Genomic DNA, 17,656 nt, shown 5'->3' with positions numbered 1-17,656 from the left:
TTTTATCTTAGGATAATTTGTAAGTTACATAAATGTATCAGCAATATAAATACTTGTTGCACATTAAAAATTGAAGAAACATTTAAATTGGATTTTCACCAAAAATTTATTGCTGGTAATTTAAAGGGACTTTATCAGGCTAGTATAATTGAATAACTTCGTAACCTTCCTTCACTTTTTTTTCTCCCTTTCCTAATTTATTCTAATGCTTTTTGTGGTCCTTAATTTCTCATACTTTTGGTTAGTCTAAAAGGAGTAAAACAATACTTTTCTGCTAAGTTATGTAGAAGGGAAAGTATTAGCATTTTCCTTATGACTTTTCAATCAGACATAAAACAAGAAACACAGCCTCTTTTATTTTTTATCAAATTATAATTATTTCCCAGTATTTCTTTGTCTTCAAGGTTTTACGGGAAGTTGGGTTGGGGTGGGTTGTACTTAAGCATTCCTGTTTTATAAGGGTTGTTGCATAAATCAAATTTATTTTTAATCTTTGATGTAGATTTTACTTATCCATATAATAAATTGCTATTCCCAAAGCAACTCAAGTAGCTGTTTTCTTGAAAACTAGAAGACTACTTTATTAGCAGATGATTTCCCTAAGAAGCAGTGGGAAATCAGTTTTGGCTAGCATTAACTAACGAATACATTTGTATTTTCACTTAGAACAGGTATTTTAACAGCTGTAAAAAAAATGACATTGCTTAGGAAAATAAGTACCATTAAATTTCTTAACATTTAATAATTTATGTGATACAGGCATTTGTTTTTTCTTGGCTTTAAACTCTATTTCTCAAATAACCACATTATCAAATGCATTTCTGCAGCCTAAAAACGTAATGCAAATAAATCATTGTAATCAAATTAAGTTTACAGGGAGCCAGAATTCTTACATATCAGTGACAGTTGAGATGACAATACTGCCAATTAACACTTTTAATTACCTATTATTCTATGTCCTACAAGTTGTTTTGGTCTTGTTGAGGTATGCGGCTTGATAAGAGGAAGCTATGAATGCAGCTGGGTTTCCTCTGGATGGGAGCAAATAAAGCAACTCAACAAGAAAATGGAAATCTTGCTTTCAGGATATAACATTTAAGAAAGTTCTATTTTTCTGCTGATTATCAGATGTGGAGATTAAATTTTGGCTTAAAGCCTTTCTTTCTGAGAGGGTTTTTAGCTTTTAAATACTATGTGATAACAAGTGTTAGGATCCCCCTTATGTTTGTAGGTAATAAATTTACAAGTATAAACTTTGGTAAGTGCTCTGAAGTAAATTATTAGTGTATTCCTGGATCAGCTAATGGAATGCAGAATTTATTTTTGAGATATGTTTTTGAAACTTTTCTTTTCTCACAGTTTTCTGTGTAGCAGAAGAGATAGTTAAATGTTGGTTCTTCAAAGGTTATTTCATCATACATAGTAAGTTGAAGCAATTGAAATCTCATCTAAGCTACTTACATAGATTTGGGGCAGTCAGTTTTCCTTTCAAAGCATTGATATGCAGTAAATCCCTACAGGTAATTCACTATTACTTATATCCTCTACACTTCATCAAAAAGTGAATGGTTTGGTGGAGGGATGGGCAACAGGGTGTGTGGGTGGGTATATATGCTGTATCTTATCCCATATGCATAGGGGTAAAGTATTACCAAGTTTAGTAAAGCTTCTTATACTTTTTTTTAATGTGATTTTTGGTGTGTTTTCCTGTAGAGTAATTAGCTTAAAACATTAAAATAAGATTGCAAGATTTCTGTTTATTTTCTTTCTGACAGGCAATTTTTTTGTAAGTTTAATTACCTTTTAGAGGAAGATTAAGCATCATCTTCCAAATATAAGTAAATATAGACTGATTATTGTACACATTAGTTCTTCATATATTATTAGCTTTCGCAAATAGGGTCTAGTGACATAATTCATTGGTTTTTTTTTTAATTTTTATTTTCAAAAGTTTTCTGTGCTTATTCAACTTTATGCAATGCAATCATAAGAGAACAAAGTAACTACTGAACTTTGAGAACACAACCGAAATGCTAACTTAGTGTTTTATTGGAGCTAGTGGTCTAAAATTTTTGCTGTAAGAAATGTGTATTTTGTCTATCATTTATGGAGTTTAGCTTAAATTTCGAAACTAATGGTAAGCCAGAGCTTTTTTCTAGAAAGAAAATATAATCATACTCAGTAATTTTAATGTTTTTGCTAATTCCATTTATTTGCTGATGTTGCAATATTTTACCAATTGTATCAGTCTTTAAATTTTAAGTTTTTCGGGCCCGGCGGCGTGGCCTAGCAGCTTAAGTCCTCGCCTTGAAAGCCCCGGGATCCCATATGGGCGCCGGTTCTAGTCCCGGCAGCTTCACTTCCCATCCAGCTCCCTGCTTCTGGCCTGGGAAAGCAGTTGAGGACGGCCCAATGCATTGGGACACTGCACCCGCGTGGGAGACCCGGAGTAGGTTCCAGGTTCCCGGCTTCGGATCGGCGCGCACCAGCCCGTTGCGGCTCACTTGGGGAGTGAATCATCGGACGGAGGATCTTCCTCTCTGTCTCTCCTCCTCTGTGTATATCTGGCTGTAATAAAATGAATAAATCTTTAAAAAAAAATTAAAAAAAAAATTTTAAGTTTTTCCACTTAAAAGTGTATGTAAACACAACCCATACATTGATTTTAAATAAAACTAGATTGAATAGAAATATGGTGAGTGAAGGGAAGGCTTTCAGTTATTTCCCATGAATTTTATGTACAGTGCTTATTTTTTTTTCCTCAACATAATCTTACTGTGAGGCTTTCAGGTAGCAAGCCTAATCTTGTATAGTCTAGTAATGTTTCAGTTGATTGGTGTTGAGAACTTTACATTTAACTTGGCAGAACTTAAATGACTTAAATTCAGAGAAGTACAGCACTGATGAAAAGCTGATCCCATATTGTGGAGCTACTGTCTGACCGCTCCTCTCTGCTTTCTGCTGGGTCTCACAAACTCCTGTCCCTTTCCAGGCTGGATTGATGTCACCTGGGATGCTGGTGGCTCAAACTCTTACCGTATGGGCGCAGAAGGAAAATTTGACCTCAAGCTTGCACCAGGGTACGACCCTGATACAGTGGCATCACCCAAACCTGTTTCATCCACTGTTTCAGGCACAACGCAGTCATGGAGCAGCTTGGTGAAAAACAACTGTCCAGACAAGACCTCTGCTGCTGCAGGCTCCTCAAGTAGAAAAGGAAGCAGCAGTTCTGTGTGTAGCGTGGCCAGTAGCAGCGACATCAGCTTGGGTTCGACCAAAACGGAACGGAGATCAGAAATTGTATTGGAACACAGTATAGTTTCAGGAGCTGATGTCCATGAACCAATTGTTGTTCTTTCATCTGCTGAAAACGTCCCTCAAACAGAAGTAGGGTCATCTTCCAGTGCAAGCACCAGCACCTTAACAGCGGAAACGGGAAGTGAAAATGCTGAAAGGAAGTTAGGCCCTGATAGTTCTGTTCGTACTCCTGGGGAGTCTAGTGCAATATCCATGGGAATTGTTAGTGTTAGCTCTCCTGATGTTAGTTCAGTATCTGAATTAACTAATAAAGAAGCAGCTTCACAGCGACCCCTTAGCTCTTCTGCAAGTAACAGACTGTCAGTGAGTTCCTTGTTGGCTGCTGGGGCCCCTATGAGCTCTAGTGCAAGTGTACCTAACCTGTCCTCAAGAGAAACATCTAGCTTGGAGAGTTTTGTAAGGAGAGTGGCAAACATAGCACGGACTAATGCCACGAACAACATGAATCTAAGCCGAAGCAGCAGTGATAACAACACTAATACTTTGGGGAGGAATGTGATGAGCACAGCAAGTAAGTGAGCTTTTCCTTATGGAACTCAATGTTTGTTTCCACTTTTAGGAATGCAAAATAGGGTCTCTTGTTCAGAACATTCTGACTGCAGTATATTTAACTAGATCATTAACCATGTTAAATACAGCTACATCAAATCTAGCATTTCAGAATACAGATCAGCTGTGGTAGTCTCATTCTGAAAGGACAAAATGACATTTTTTGGTTTTCCACTCTTCTATAATAAATGGTTAAAGCTGCATGAAGAAATACAAGATTTATTAATATTACCATAGTCCATTAAACCAAAGCATCATGCTGGTCTAGGTTTTACTTAGGCCCTAATTTAATTTTAGTTTCTGAAAGTTATTTAATTCTAATTTAAGCTGCTTATAAATCAAGGTAATTTTCTTGAAAAATACATTGGGAATAATTTCATTACTTGAGATTATAAAAAGCTAGACTTAATATTTTATAAAAAGTAATTGCTCTAAAAATAAGACTTTTTAGTTGGATTTCAGTTGGGTTCCCAAAGTTGTTCAATTCAACATTTCCAATGTTAGTGCTTATATGACCTCTTTAAAAACAGTTAAAATTTGCTTTTTCTGAGGTTCCTTTACTGCTGCCTGTTTGGACTGATTTGCTTTGTTTCTTTCCTTAGCTTCTCCTCTTATGGGTGCTCAGAGTTTTCCTAATTTGACCACACCTGGTACTACATCAACAGTGACTATGTCCACATCCAGTGTCACCAGCAGCAGCAATGTAGCCACAGCAACAACTGTTTTATCAGTGGGCCAGTCGTTAAGTAATACCTTAACCACCAGCCTTACATCAACCTCCAGTGAGAGTGACACCGGTCAGGAAGCAGAATATTCCTTATATGGTAAGTTACGGTTGAAAATTAAATATGTGTAGATTTTTTTTACAGTGAGATTTGTATTATATTTTCTCTTGGGGTATTTTAAAATTTGGGCTTAAAAAGTTTAAAAAACCTTTTATGAATGTATCTTCAAATAAGATGAAAAAACTATGTAATGTGAGAGGTTATTAAAATTACCTTTATATAGAGCCAGCATTGTCGCACAGTGGGATAGGCTGCTATCTGCAGCACTGGCATCCCAAACGGGGGCTGGTCTGTTTCCTGGCTGCTCCACTCCAATCTAACTCCCTACTGATGCATCTGGGAGAAGCAGAAGATGGCCCAATCCTTGGTCCCTGTTCCCACATGGGAGACCTGAATGGCGTTCCTGGCTTCTGGCTTTGGCTTGGCCCAGCCCTAGCCATGTGGTCATTTGAGGGTAGAGGGTCTTGGGCTTAATGTCATTCCCTTTCTCTACTCCCCTCCCTTCTTCCCCAACTCCTTCTTTCCTCTCTGTCTTTATATTTCTGCCTTTCAACTTAATAAGTAAATATTTTCTTTTAAAAAATTATAAAGCAGAAATCTAGAAATTTATTTACATCCTTCTTTGTGTCTTTTATCAGTAGTGAAGTTTTAAGGTAAACCATATTACAGAAAAGGTAGAAGAGAATTAAAACCAATTAGTCATGCCTTCCCAAATATCATTTGGTATGTGAAAATTAAAAATAAGATGAGAAAACTGACTCAAGTTAACACATCAGAGAAAGAATTTTTGTACATAAAGTTAGATTTTGTTCCTTAAAGGGGAAAAAAGTAGAATTGATTTAGTATTTTTTTTTGTTTGTTTTTTGTTTTGTTTTCTTTAATCACAATGAAAATTACTGTCTAAATTTCAAGTTTCCAAGGTATTTTCACCTGTTAGGAGTAATGCGTTTTATCAGATTTAAGCTGCCAAATTATAAGGCACAACTCTTTTTTGTCACTGAGTAAAAAATGTTGCCAGGTATTGATTCTAAAATTTTAGAATGTTAGAGTATTGGGGCCAGCATTGTTATATAGCTAGTTTTATCTCTGCCTGCACCACTGACAATCCATATAAGAACCAATTTGCATCCCAGCTGTTCACTTCCAGCCGCTTACAGATCCTTGTTGATACCTCCTGGAAAGCATTAGAAGATGGGCCAAGTACATAGGCCCCTGCCTCCCATGTGGATAGGTGAAACTCTTGGAGGAGCTCCTGGCTTCTGCAGCTATCTGGGGAGTGGAACAGTGGATGGAAAGTCTCTCTCTGACACACACACACACACACACACACTCACTCTTCCTTTCTATTTCCCTCCATCTAGATGAAAATCTCTGTCTCTCCCTCTCTCTCTCTAATCTCCTCCTTTCTGTTTTCCTCCATCTCTGTCTCTAACTTTCTCGTGGTAACTCTGACTTTAAATGAATAAGTTTTTTTTGTTGTTGTTTTAAAGATTTATTTATTTATTTATTTATTTATTTGGAAATGCGGATATTATACAAAGAGGAGGAGAGACAGAGCAAGATCTTCCATCTGATGGTTCACTCCCAATGGGACTGCAACGGCTGGAGCTGAGCCAGTCCAAAGCCAGGAACTCTTCTGGGTCTCCCATGCGGGTGCAGGGTCCCGAGGTTTTGGGCTGTCCTTGACTGCTTTCCCAGGCCACAATCAGGGAGCCGGATGGCAAGCAGGGCCGCTGGGATTAGAACCGGTGCATATATGGGATCCCGGCATGTGCAAGGCGAGGACTTTATCCACAACGCTATCGCGCCGGGCCCAAAATGAAAAAGTCTTTCAAAAAAAATATTTGGCTCAGAGGTCTATAGTCTGGATTTGCAGGGATGTAGAAAATATCCAGCATTTATACATTGTGTACTGATACTGTGTTAGAAAGGTTTTCCCCCATCTATGAACATTAAAAGTAATTTTTAAACGTCCATCTGCTTATTTTCAATTCATGTGAACGAATAGATTGTCAGCATTTTTCACTTTTGTGAGAAGTACAATATGACCTAGTCTTCACTAGAATGACAGAGAGAGAGATTCTAAGGATGAAAGAGAAGGGATTTAAGCTTACTGAGCTATATGTACTGGGCAACATGGATCATGTGAAAGGTGTTACACACTTTATTCCATATATAGGTATTATTTTGAAGTAGTCATTATTAAACAGTCTGCCTGATCTAAATCCAGGTCTTACTGAATTTCTGTTTTCCTTCATAAAATCTTTTTTTCAGCTTACAATTGTATTTTTATGTTTGCCTGTAAAACGCTCGACTTCCTTATAGGTTCTTTGGGTCTCAGACCATTACCAGTTGTATCTGATGCCTAATAGTTCTTGGAACCATAGTGTGTGCTCAGTGGATGTTTGTTGATAAGGTGAATAACTTCAAAATATTTTATTTCTACTATATTGTTGCTTCCTGTGATTTATTCAGAGAATGAAGATGGATTTGTTGTTTTTAACATAGCCTGCAGTAATTGACCTTTTGTATTGGGATGTTGTGGATTCAGGTTTGTTTACAGCCATCCATTATGCTGAAGTATTTTCTGCCATGCTATGACTGTTACTCATTTTTACTTATTCTGTATGTCTGCTGCTACAAAGGTACCATCACTGATTGTGATCTTTCAGATTGTGCCTTTTGAATTTTACTTTATGTTGTAAATGCTCAAACACAAAGTTACTTGGTTATGCTTTGTTAGTCATATGACAGTAGATGGTTGATTATGTTTTCTAGATTTCCTTGACAGCTGCCGTGCCAGTACCTTACTAGCTGAGCTTGATGATGATGAAGACTTGCCAGAACCGGATGAGGAAGATGATGAGAATGAAGATGACAATCAGGAAGACCAGGAATACGAGGAGGTTATGGTAGAGAGAGGGCCCACTTCTCTTCTTTAAGATAAGATGTTAGGAATTGGAGGGGGTGGGAGGGTTGCTAGTGCCATGGCGTGGCAGACTAAGCTTCCTTCCATGGCACCAACATCCCATATGGGTGTCAGTTCAAATCCCAGTGGCTCCATTTCTGATCTAGCTCCCTGCTAATGGCCTGGAAAGTCAATGGAGGATGGCCCAAATGCTTGGAATGTTTGGATCCCTATGCCCACATGTGGCACCCAAAGGAAATTCCTGGTTCCTGGCTTTGGACTGACCATTTGGGAATGAACAAGTGGATGAAAAATTATACTCTCTATCTGTCCTTCTGACTCTGCATTTTAAATTGAAAAATAAACAAATCTTTAAAAAAGAGAAATGAAGGGAGGACCAGCGTTTTGGTAAAACCTCAGCCTGCTATGTGGGTGGCTTCTAGAAAGCCAATTACTTGAACAGTCTTTGCCTTCCAAGGACCAGATTAACAGGAAGCTAGAATCAAAAGGGAGCCAAGAGTCCAACAGTCTCTTAATTTCTAACCCAAATACTCACCCTTACTAATCTTCTTCCCCTTTTTTGGACTACCCTCAATAAGCTGCACATCCTATGTAACCATTAACATCAGCTTATGAAGCATGGCTATAATTTTTTAATGGATGTGCTCAATTTTTTTTTTTTTTAATTGGAAAGGCAGATATACAGAGAGGAGGAGAGACAGAGCAGAAGATCTTCCGTCTAATGGTTCACTCCCCAGGTGACTGCAACAGACAGAGCTGAACCCATCCAAAGCCAGGAGCTCCTAGCCTCTTTTGGGTCTTCCACACGGGTGCAGGGTCCCAAGGCTTTGGGCCGAGCTGGATGGGAAGCAGGGCTGCTGGGATTAGAATGGGCATCCATATGGGATCCCAGTACATTCAAGGCGAGGACTCCAGTAGCTAGGACATTGAACCAGGCCCCACCCATAAAATCTTTTTTGTTTGTTTCTTGATACAATTTAGTTGGCCGTGGGCTCTCCCCATCATTACTAATCTTAAAGAATATAATCTTAATGATTCTTCAGTAAAAGGAGTTTTTAGTACTGGTTAGTAAGAAGTAGTTGTACATCTTGTTGTAACTCCTTACACAGAGTAATGAGAAAAAAAGAAAGATAATTGACCTTATTATCAGAGTTAAAATTGAAAAATGGGGACCCAAACCTAAGCATTATGATCCAGAGCTTTCAGTGTTTAACCATTGTGGTTGTGTTTAAGTTATGCCTGAAAATATGTTAGTATAATTTTCTATGCATTCTAAGTTTTCTTTATAGATTATTAAAAATAATGTATAATGATAAATTTACCAATTTCTTAATGATAAGTTGAATTTTAACGGGTGAAGAAACCCAAAATGTCCCTTACTGCGGGTTGCTTATAAAATTTATTAACATGCTTCTTTTGCAAGAAGCAAGTGAAAGAAGTGATGAATTTAAAATACTCAGTTTGTATGGCTTATAAAGATAATTTTTTTAAATATATTTATTTGAAAGAGATACAGGGAAAGCAGGAGAGGCAGAGAGACAGATCTTACATCTGCTGGCTTACTCTGCAGACGGCCACAACAGCCTGGGCCTAGGCCAGAAACCAGGAGCTTCACTCAGATACCACATGGATGTCAGGGATCCAGGTCCTAGGGCCATCTTGTACTGCTTTACCAGGCATATTAGCAGGAATGAATCGGAAATAGAGTAGCTGGAGCTTAAACAGGCACCCACATGTGATACTGGCACTACATGCAGCAGCTTACCCCACTGTGCCAATTGCTGGGCCCAAGATAAAAACTTTTTAAAGATTAACTTTTGTTAAAACAAATTCGTGAACATTTAGGGCAGAACTGAATGAATATCAGTATGTATGAATCAAATAATTAGTTGCGTAACTTTTGACTTTCTTTTTGAAATTTCAGATTCTGAGACGTCCATCCTTGCAACGTCGAGCTGGCTCACGTTCTGACGTCACGCACCATGCTGTCGCCTCGCAGTTACCACAGGTCCCTGCTGGAGCTGGGAGCCGGCCTATTGGAGAGCAGGTCATAGCTCTTCTAAGTTTATTTTCTTTGTGGTATATCTTTGTTCTTGTCCTAGGAAAACATGAAGCAAAACATCAAAATGCCTACAAGGTTGTATGTGTAGTGAGAAAGAGTGGAGGAGAGGGAATACAGAGTTACAGATAGACACTTCGCTGTGTCGGGTTCTCTGTCCTAACGAGAATCCTTGATTCTATTGGTATAATGTGAGGAAACTCTTTTGCCTTTGGGTAATAATAAGCATATACTTATTTACATCATGGTTGCTCCACTTCTGATCCAGCTTCCTGTAATGGCCTGGGAAAAGCAACAAAATGTGGTCCAACTGCTTGGATTCCTATCACCCACAGAGGAGACCCAGATAAAACTCTTGCTTCTGTCTTTGGGCTGGCCCAGCCCATGCTGTTGTAGCAGTCTAGGGTTTAAGCTAGCAGGTGGAAGATTCTCTGTCTTCCTTTGTGTCGATAAAAGTTTTTAAAAATAAGTAAATAAACCTGTAAGAATTATTTATTTGAGGGGCCTAGCACAATAGCCTAATGGCTAAATCTTCGCCTTACACTTCTGGGTTCCCATATTGGTACCAGTTCATATCCCAGCTGCTCCATTTTCCATCCTACTCACTGCATATGGCCTGGGAAAGCAATAAAGGAAGGCCCAAAGCCTTGGTATGCTGTACCCATGTGGGAGACCTGGAAGAAGCTCCTGGTCTTGGTTTTGGATTGGCTCAGCTTTGGCTGTAGCAGCCACTTGGAGAATGAACCAATGGATGGAGATGTTTAAATCTCCTCTTTCTGTAAATCTGCCTTTCCAATAAAAATATATTTTTTTAAATTATTTATTTGAAAGAGTTACAAAGAGAGGGAAAGAGGGAATGATCTTCGAACTGGTAGTTCAATCCCCATTGACTGCAGCATCTAGGGCTGGGCCAGACCAAATCCAGAAGCTTAGAACTCCATCTAGGCCTCCCACATGGGTCGCCATCTTGCTCTCCATTCCCAGACACATTACCTGGGACTTGGGTTGGAAGTGGAGCCTTTAGACGTTGGATATATGATAGCTTAGTTGGCTATGCTGCAACTCTGGCCCCAGTATGTCACTTTTGTAGTAATGAGATTATCATTATTTTCGTAGGAAGAAGAAGAATATGAGACTAAAGGAGGACGCCGGAGAACATGGGATGATGATTACGTGCTGAAGCGCCAGTTTTCTGCTTTGGTTCCTGCTTTCGATCCTAGACCTGGTCGTACTAATGTCCAACAGACAACGGATCTAGAAATTCCGCCTCCAGGTATAGTATATTTTAGTTTTATGATTTAATACATACCAAATAATGCTAGTATTTACAACCTAAAAAGTAAAAATCCTGGGGCCGGTGTTATGACACAGCAAGTTAAGCTCCTCCCTTCAACTTTGGTAGACCATATGAGCACTGATTCAAGTCCCAGCTAATCTGTCTCATCCAGCTCTCTGCTACTGTACCTGAAGACCAGCAAAAGATTGCACAAGTGCTTGAGCTCCACTGCCACTTATCAGGGAGACCTGGAAGAAGTTCCTAGCCCAGCCTTGGCTTTTGAGCCATTTGGGTAGTGACCCAGCAGATGGAAGTTTCCTTATCTTTCCATCTTATGTAACTCTGCCTTTCAAACAAGTACATAAATGTTAAAGAAAAAGGGAAAAGTCCTACTTGTGTTGCTGATGTATCTGTCCTGTCAGTAAAATACCAAGGTCAACCTTTCAACCACAAGTTCACAAAAATATTTTCTGTGGAGCAAATATTGAATCATTTAAAAAACACAATTTTAAAGCCATGCCTTATTTAAATGTTGGAAACAGTTATACCTGTTTTGTACTAAAGTAAAATTACTAAGGGTTTGTTGTCACTTTTTTTTAAGATATGGTTTTTTTAATTGGAAAGGCAGATCAGATTTATGGAGAGAAGGAGATACAGAGAGAAATATCTTCTGTCTGCTGGTTCACTCCCAAAATTGTCGCAGCAGCCAAAGCTGAGTCCATCAGGAACTGGGAGCCAGGAGCTTCATCTGGGTCTTCAGTGTCAGTGCAGGGTTCCAAGGCTTTGGACCATCCTCTGCTGCTTTCCCAGACCAGAAGCAGAGAGCTGGGTGGAAAGTAGGATAGCTTGAACACGAACCAGTACCCATATGGGATCCCGGCACTTGAGGCATCATACCGGGCCTGTTGCTGTCCACTTTGAAAGTTGACCAGTGGTTTTAGTTATGGCCTCTGGAGTCATTTGACCTGAGTGACTATTTTGTCTATTAAAATTCGTATCAGATATGGTAGGCATCTTAATGATTTACCTAACATTGTCCAGGTCCAAATCTCTGGAACTTGTGATGAAAAAGAGTTTTCAGATACAATTAAAGATCTTGACATGAAAAGATTATCCTGGGTTATCTAAACGAGCTCAGTATAATTGCAACAGTCTCTATAAGGTAGTAGAGGCAAAATGATGAGAGGGATTCTGGAGCCAAGGAATGTGGGCAGCTTCTAGAAGTGAGCGAAGACAAGAAAACTGTCTTTTTCTTAGGGCTTCCGGAAGGAATGGAACCCTGAAAATCCATGTTAGACTTTTGACCTGTAGAATTATACAGGTGTGTTATATTGTGATATTACACCTTTCTGTTTATGATAATATTTTACAACAGTAATGGGAAAACAAATACATTGGACAAATGAGCTATCTCTATTCAACAAAGCTGTCTTTTAACTTAAAAGGACTAAGTAAAATATATAAAGTGCCCAATATGTGCCTCAGTAAATCTCAACTATCATATTATCATTAAAGAAGACTTAAATTGTGTGATACATATTTTTGATGTATGCTTATATATTTTAAGATGTCTTTATTTAAGACAGTTACAGTGAGATAGATGGCAAGAGGAAGAAGGTGATCTTTCCTCTGCTGGTTCTCTCCCCAAATGACTACAACTACCAGGCCAGGTCACTGCTGAAGCTGGTTTCCTGGAACTCCATGCAGTTCTCCTGTGTGGTGACAGGCCCAGACCGTGGCCCTTGTTACTTACATGTCTGTTTGTTTTTAAAGATTTATTTATTTCAAACGCTTACAGAGAGACTGGAAAAGAGAAGAATCTTCCACACACTGTTCACTCCCCACATAGTCAGATGGCTGGACCAGGGCCAGGCCAAAGCCAGGGCCTCAAATTCCATCTGCGTCTCCTACATGCCTACAGGGCCCCAAGGACTTATGCCATCCACACTCAGATTGTATGTCACATCCAGTGTGGCTTAATGCACTTTTACATCATGCCAGTCCCTCTCTGGGGAGGATGGGTATGTCCTGAATCAATGACCCAAGGTCTTTTCAGAAAGGAAAACCTAAGGAGTACAAATACGTACAAACTTTCTGTAATGTTCTTTGCCAATAATGTATTCATATCTTCTAATGTTTTAACTAGTAATAATTTATACTAAAGAAATGCTAGCTGTACACTTCATTTTGTAGGGTGAGATGACTGCAAAATGTTTGTGTTATCAGAAAATAATCTTCAATCGTGGTAGGAAGAATGGATTCATGAGCGAATAATAAAGAACTATCAGATACATTATAAAACATTATAAACCTAATTGTATTGGTGTGCATGTGTGAAACTTACAACTCACTTCTCCAGTGTAAATGGTTAATAGTTATTGGTCTAGGGTGGTTTCCCATGTATTTCCAAATAAAAGTAAGAGATCTGTACATACACATGTTACATACTTTCTCTTGTGACAGCTTGTCTTTAAGCATGATTGTTTCATTTTTAAACAATGGGTTTGTTAATATAGTACATTGAGTGATGCTACCACTTCTGACATTGGCATCACATGTCCACCTAACTGGTTCTGACCCAGTTTCCTGGAAATGCACCTGAGAAGGCAGCATAAAAGGGTCCAGATACTTGTCCCCTCCTCCCATTTAGCTCCTGACTGCTTTCTTTAGTCTGACCCAGACCTGGCTGTTTTCAGCCAGTTGAGGAGTACAACAGTAGGTGGGAGATCTCTGTGCCTTTGTCTCTCTTTCTCTTTGCCTTTCAAACAAATAAATATTAAAATAGGAAAGTTGTTAAGTTGGTGACTTAGTTTGGCTCATGTATGGCAAAAGGGTTTGAATTTCACATCTCCTAGTGCGATTTTCTTCTGAACTGCTTGTTTCAGTATAATTGTTTTTTATATGTCTTCCACATTTTTAGGAACACCTCATTCTGAGCTCTTGGAAGAAGTTGAATGTACTCCATCACCTCGATTAGCCCTCACTTTGAAAGTAACCGGTCTTGGAACAACTCGTGAAGTTGAGCTACCGCTCACCAATTTTAGATCAACCATCTTTTACTATGTACAAAAATTGCTTCAGTTGTCCTGTAACGGCAATGTGAAATCAGATAAACTTAGGCGTATTTGGGAACCAACATACACGTAAGAGATTTTAACTTAATGTTTTAGTAGATACTGTCATGGTATATGAACAAATAAACATATTTCTGTTTTAAATTATAGTAAAAGTAAAAAGATTTGATTGTTCTGCTACCAATAGAAAAAAAAATACATTCTGACTTCTGATGTAGAATAATTAAGTTTTGCGGCTGGAAGGACCTATAGAAACAATTTAGACTAAGCTCTTGCATTGCGATATAGTGAATAAAGCCTCCGCCTACAGTGCCGGCACCCCATGTGGGTACTGCTTCATGTCCTGGCTGCTTCACCTCTGATCCAGCTCCTTGCTAATGGCCTGTGAAAAGCAGCAGAGAATGGCCAGGGTGTTTGGGCCCTTGCTGACTAGAAGGGAGACCATGTGTGAAGTTCCTGGTTCCTGGCTTGGCCCTGAACTAGGTGTTGTGGCCATCTGGTTAGTAAACCAACGTATGGACGATTTCTTTGTCTCTCTCCCCCGCCCCTCTATTGTTAACTTTCAAAGTAAGCCTTTAAAAAAGAATCTGTATATACTAGATGTTTATAAAGTAGTTGTTGAAAAGAGTATCATTTGAAATAAATTTTTTTATTCTTTATTATAGACTGTGTTATTTAACCTTTTCTCTTTGTTCCTTTATGCATTCATCAAATAATTATTAATGACCTTAGGGAAAATTTACCTTTTTGTAGCTTACTTGACTACTCAGTACCATGAATGAAAGTAGTTGTGAGGAATCAATTCATTAATGTATGTTGTGATTTCAATACTCTTTAGACTGTAGTGTTTAATAAGCATTACCTGCCAATTATTATACGGTAATAATAATAGATTTTTAGCCTTACTACAACGTCACCTGTGGTACTGTGTTCTCCTTACATGTTAATAATCCAATGGAAGTTCTTTTGAGAACAAACAAGGTGATGACAATATTTTCTCTCTTTCATTTTTTTTTTTGAAGTTTAAGAAGTTATCTATTTTATATGGTTTTTTGTTACTTTCCCATGTTTATCAAATTGATATGTTTTTTCCTGGAAAATTCTCCTTGAATTTAGGACTTAATCACATTCTTTTTAAAAAGTATTAAACCTTATGGAAATAACTGCAAATAATTTAATGTAAGAATTAACTTGAATAATGTATGTTCATGTTTAGAATCATGTACAGAGAGATGAAGGATTCTGACAAAGAAAAGGAAAATGGAAAAATGGTAAGTTAACTGCAGAAAATAGGTCTTATTCCTTGCTACTTAGTAAAAATGAAATAAAACTAACATTGTTCCGTGTTAGTCATTTTTCCCTCAAAATGACTAACATGTAGTTGTTAAAATTAAGTGCATGATCTTAAAGCTGCCTCATACAGTGCATGTGAAATATAGACATTATAACTGGGAAAGGCCAACATTTGGTTTTCCCTATTATAGGGTTGCTGGTCTATAGAGCATGTGGAACAATACCTTGGCACTGATGAATTACCAAAGAATGACTTGATAACCTACTTGCAGAAGAATGCAGACGCCACTTTCCTACGCCACTGGAAATTAACTGGCACTAATAAAAGTATTAGGAAAAACAGAAATTGTTCTCAGCTCATAGCTGCATATAAGGTATATATTGGCATCAGAATACAGTTTTGATTGGGAATGGCTTGTGCTTTGTTTTGCAGCTTTTTAAGAGATTTACTGGGACATAATTAAACAGACAAACAAAAAACTAGGTTGAATTAACACTGTTAATATACCAGGCTAAAATTTTCAAGTATGACTTGCAAAATTGGACTTCAGAAATAGAGTTTTAATTATGGCTTCTATAAGTTTTATTTTGTCTGGGGATTTTAATGGTCTAGAGCACAATATTGTTGTCTGGTTTAATACTGGGCTTTCAGATACTCCAAAGATGGAAATTCTTTGAAAAAGTTCGTTCAGCATTTAAAAAAAGCAATGGTAGTACTTTTCAAAGTAACAATAATATGGTGCTTTTCTTAAAAATGTGACTAATGACCAGTTATACTCATTGTTTGTGCAGGATTTTTGTGAGCATGGAACAAAGTCTGGCACAAACCAGGGGGCCATTTCTGCTCTTCAAAGTAGTGACATTCTTAATTTGACAAAAGAACAACCTCAGGCCAAAGCAGGCAATGGACAGAACTCTTGTGGAGTTGAAGATGTACTTCAACTGCTGCGTATTCTGTACATAGTTGCAAGTGACCCTTATTCAAGAATATCTCAAGAAGGTTTGTAAAAAGCCTTGTTTCATTTCAGTCACTTTTGTTTTTTGTTTTTGTTTTCCTGTAAATCAGCTTGTATTTTTATTCTATTTATAGATGGTGATGAGCAGCCTCAGTTTACTTTCCCACCAGATGAATTCACCAGCAAGAAAATCACAACAAAAATCTTGCAGCAGATTGAGGTAACAAAATCACATGTGTGACCTCTTTATTTGGTAACTGTTGGACTTCTCACAGTGTTCCCCTTCCAGTTCTGCCTGCCTCTCACCATCTCTCCTTTCTTTATTTTTTTTTTTAAAGATTTATTTATTTTATTACAAAGTCAGATATACATAGAGGAGGAGAGACAGAGAGGAAGATCTTCCGTCCGATGATTCACTCCCCAAGTGAGCCGCAACGGCCTGTGCTGTGCTGATCCAAAGCCGGGAACCAGGAACCTCTTCTGGGTCTCCCGTGCGGGTGCAGTGTCCCAATGCATTGGGCCATCCTCGACTGCTTTCCCAGGCCACAAGCAGGGAGCTGGATGGGAAGTGGAGCTGCCGGGATTAGAACTGGCGGCCATATGGGATCCCGGGGTGTTCAAGGTGAGGACTTTAACCACTAGGCCACGCCGCCGGGCCCATCTCTCCTTTCTTTATAACTTGGGTGATTCAGGCCATACAGTCATTTGCATTTGTTTTAATTACTTTGAAGAATTGACTCCTGCTGTGTAATTTTTTACAGTTGTCTTCTTGTGCTGAAGACGTTGTCGTTTGTTAATTTGCAGGAACCGTTAGCATTGGCAAGTGGAGCTCTGCCAGACTGGTGTGAACAGTTAACAAGCAAATGTCCTTTTCTGATCCCATTTGAAACTAGACAACTTTATTTCACATGTACAGCATTTGGTGCCTCAAGGTAGGATGCATATTTTTTTAATGTTTTATAGTAACTATTAATTTTTTTATAATTGCCCAGTGTAATTATTCTGGATGTATAATTATACTGCCAAAGCTTTTCAAGAGAATATGTTGTGTTCTGAAATGTGATACCTTTTCAAAATTTACTGTTTTCTGTTGGACTGCTGTAGAAGGATTGAATGTTTTCATCAGGTGACATCTACAATCTAGTTCTTTGATAGCTTACATAAATGATTAGTTGTTGAAATTCCCAGCAATGCCAGACTGAATGCTTGCAAATTCTTTGGTGGTTGAATGTATCTTGTTTATAATTAATCATTTTTCTCTTCCTGTCTTTTAGCCTACTGCATATTCTGTTTAATTTTGTTATCTTTGTGTTTCTCTGCTAGACCAAAGTTTCATGAGCATAGGATTTTCTGACTATTTTGTCCACTGCTCTAGCTAACATGTCTGAAACAGTATATAGTGTGTTATAATTATCAT

At 38.3% G+C, this 17,656-nt stretch overlaps 2 protein-coding genes across 11 annotated transcripts in view; one reads left to right on the top strand and one right to left on the bottom strand.

Moving 5' to 3' along the window:
- Positions 1-17,656, top strand: part of HECTD1 (HECT domain E3 ubiquitin protein ligase 1) — a 76,535-nt gene that overhangs the window by 46,200 nt on the left and 12,679 nt on the right. For 2 of the 10 annotated variants that reach the window (XM_004584741.4, XM_058666289.1), the window contains 11 exons: positions 2,993-3,829; positions 4,470-4,691; positions 7,431-7,564; positions 9,506-9,628; positions 10,757-10,913; positions 13,837-14,059; positions 15,207-15,261; positions 15,475-15,657; positions 16,076-16,283; positions 16,374-16,459; positions 17,044-17,171. In XM_004584741.4, coding sequence (XP_004584798.1) covers positions 2,993-3,829; positions 4,470-4,691; positions 7,431-7,564; positions 9,506-9,628; positions 10,757-10,913; positions 13,837-14,059; positions 15,207-15,261; positions 15,475-15,657; positions 16,076-16,283; positions 16,374-16,459; positions 17,044-17,171 — 2,356 coding nt within the window. The remainder of the gene's footprint in view (positions 1-2,992; positions 3,830-4,469; positions 4,692-7,430; positions 7,565-9,505; positions 9,629-10,756; positions 10,914-13,836; positions 14,060-15,206; positions 15,262-15,474; positions 15,658-16,075; positions 16,284-16,373; positions 16,460-17,043; positions 17,172-17,656) is intronic. The other 8 variants (XM_058666292.1, XM_058666293.1, XM_058666291.1 and 5 more) reach the window with 8 other exon arrangements.
- Positions 9,565-17,656, bottom strand: part of AP4S1 (adaptor related protein complex 4 subunit sigma 1) — a 68,977-nt gene continuing 60,885 nt past the window's right edge. The window contains exon 6 of the mRNA XM_058666303.1: positions 9,565-9,679. Coding sequence (XP_058522286.1) covers positions 9,630-9,679 — 50 coding nt within the window. The 3' untranslated portion in view covers positions 9,565-9,629. The remainder of the gene's footprint in view (positions 9,680-17,656) is intronic.

This window comes from Ochotona princeps, chromosome 6 (assembly GCF_030435755.1).
Source record: "Ochotona princeps isolate mOchPri1 chromosome 6, mOchPri1.hap1, whole genome shotgun sequence".
Lineage (NCBI taxonomy): Eukaryota > Metazoa > Chordata > Mammalia > Lagomorpha > Ochotonidae > Ochotona > Ochotona princeps.
The sequence above is the reverse complement of the archived record's forward strand: the minus strand, read 5'-3'. Positions and strand labels throughout refer to the sequence as shown.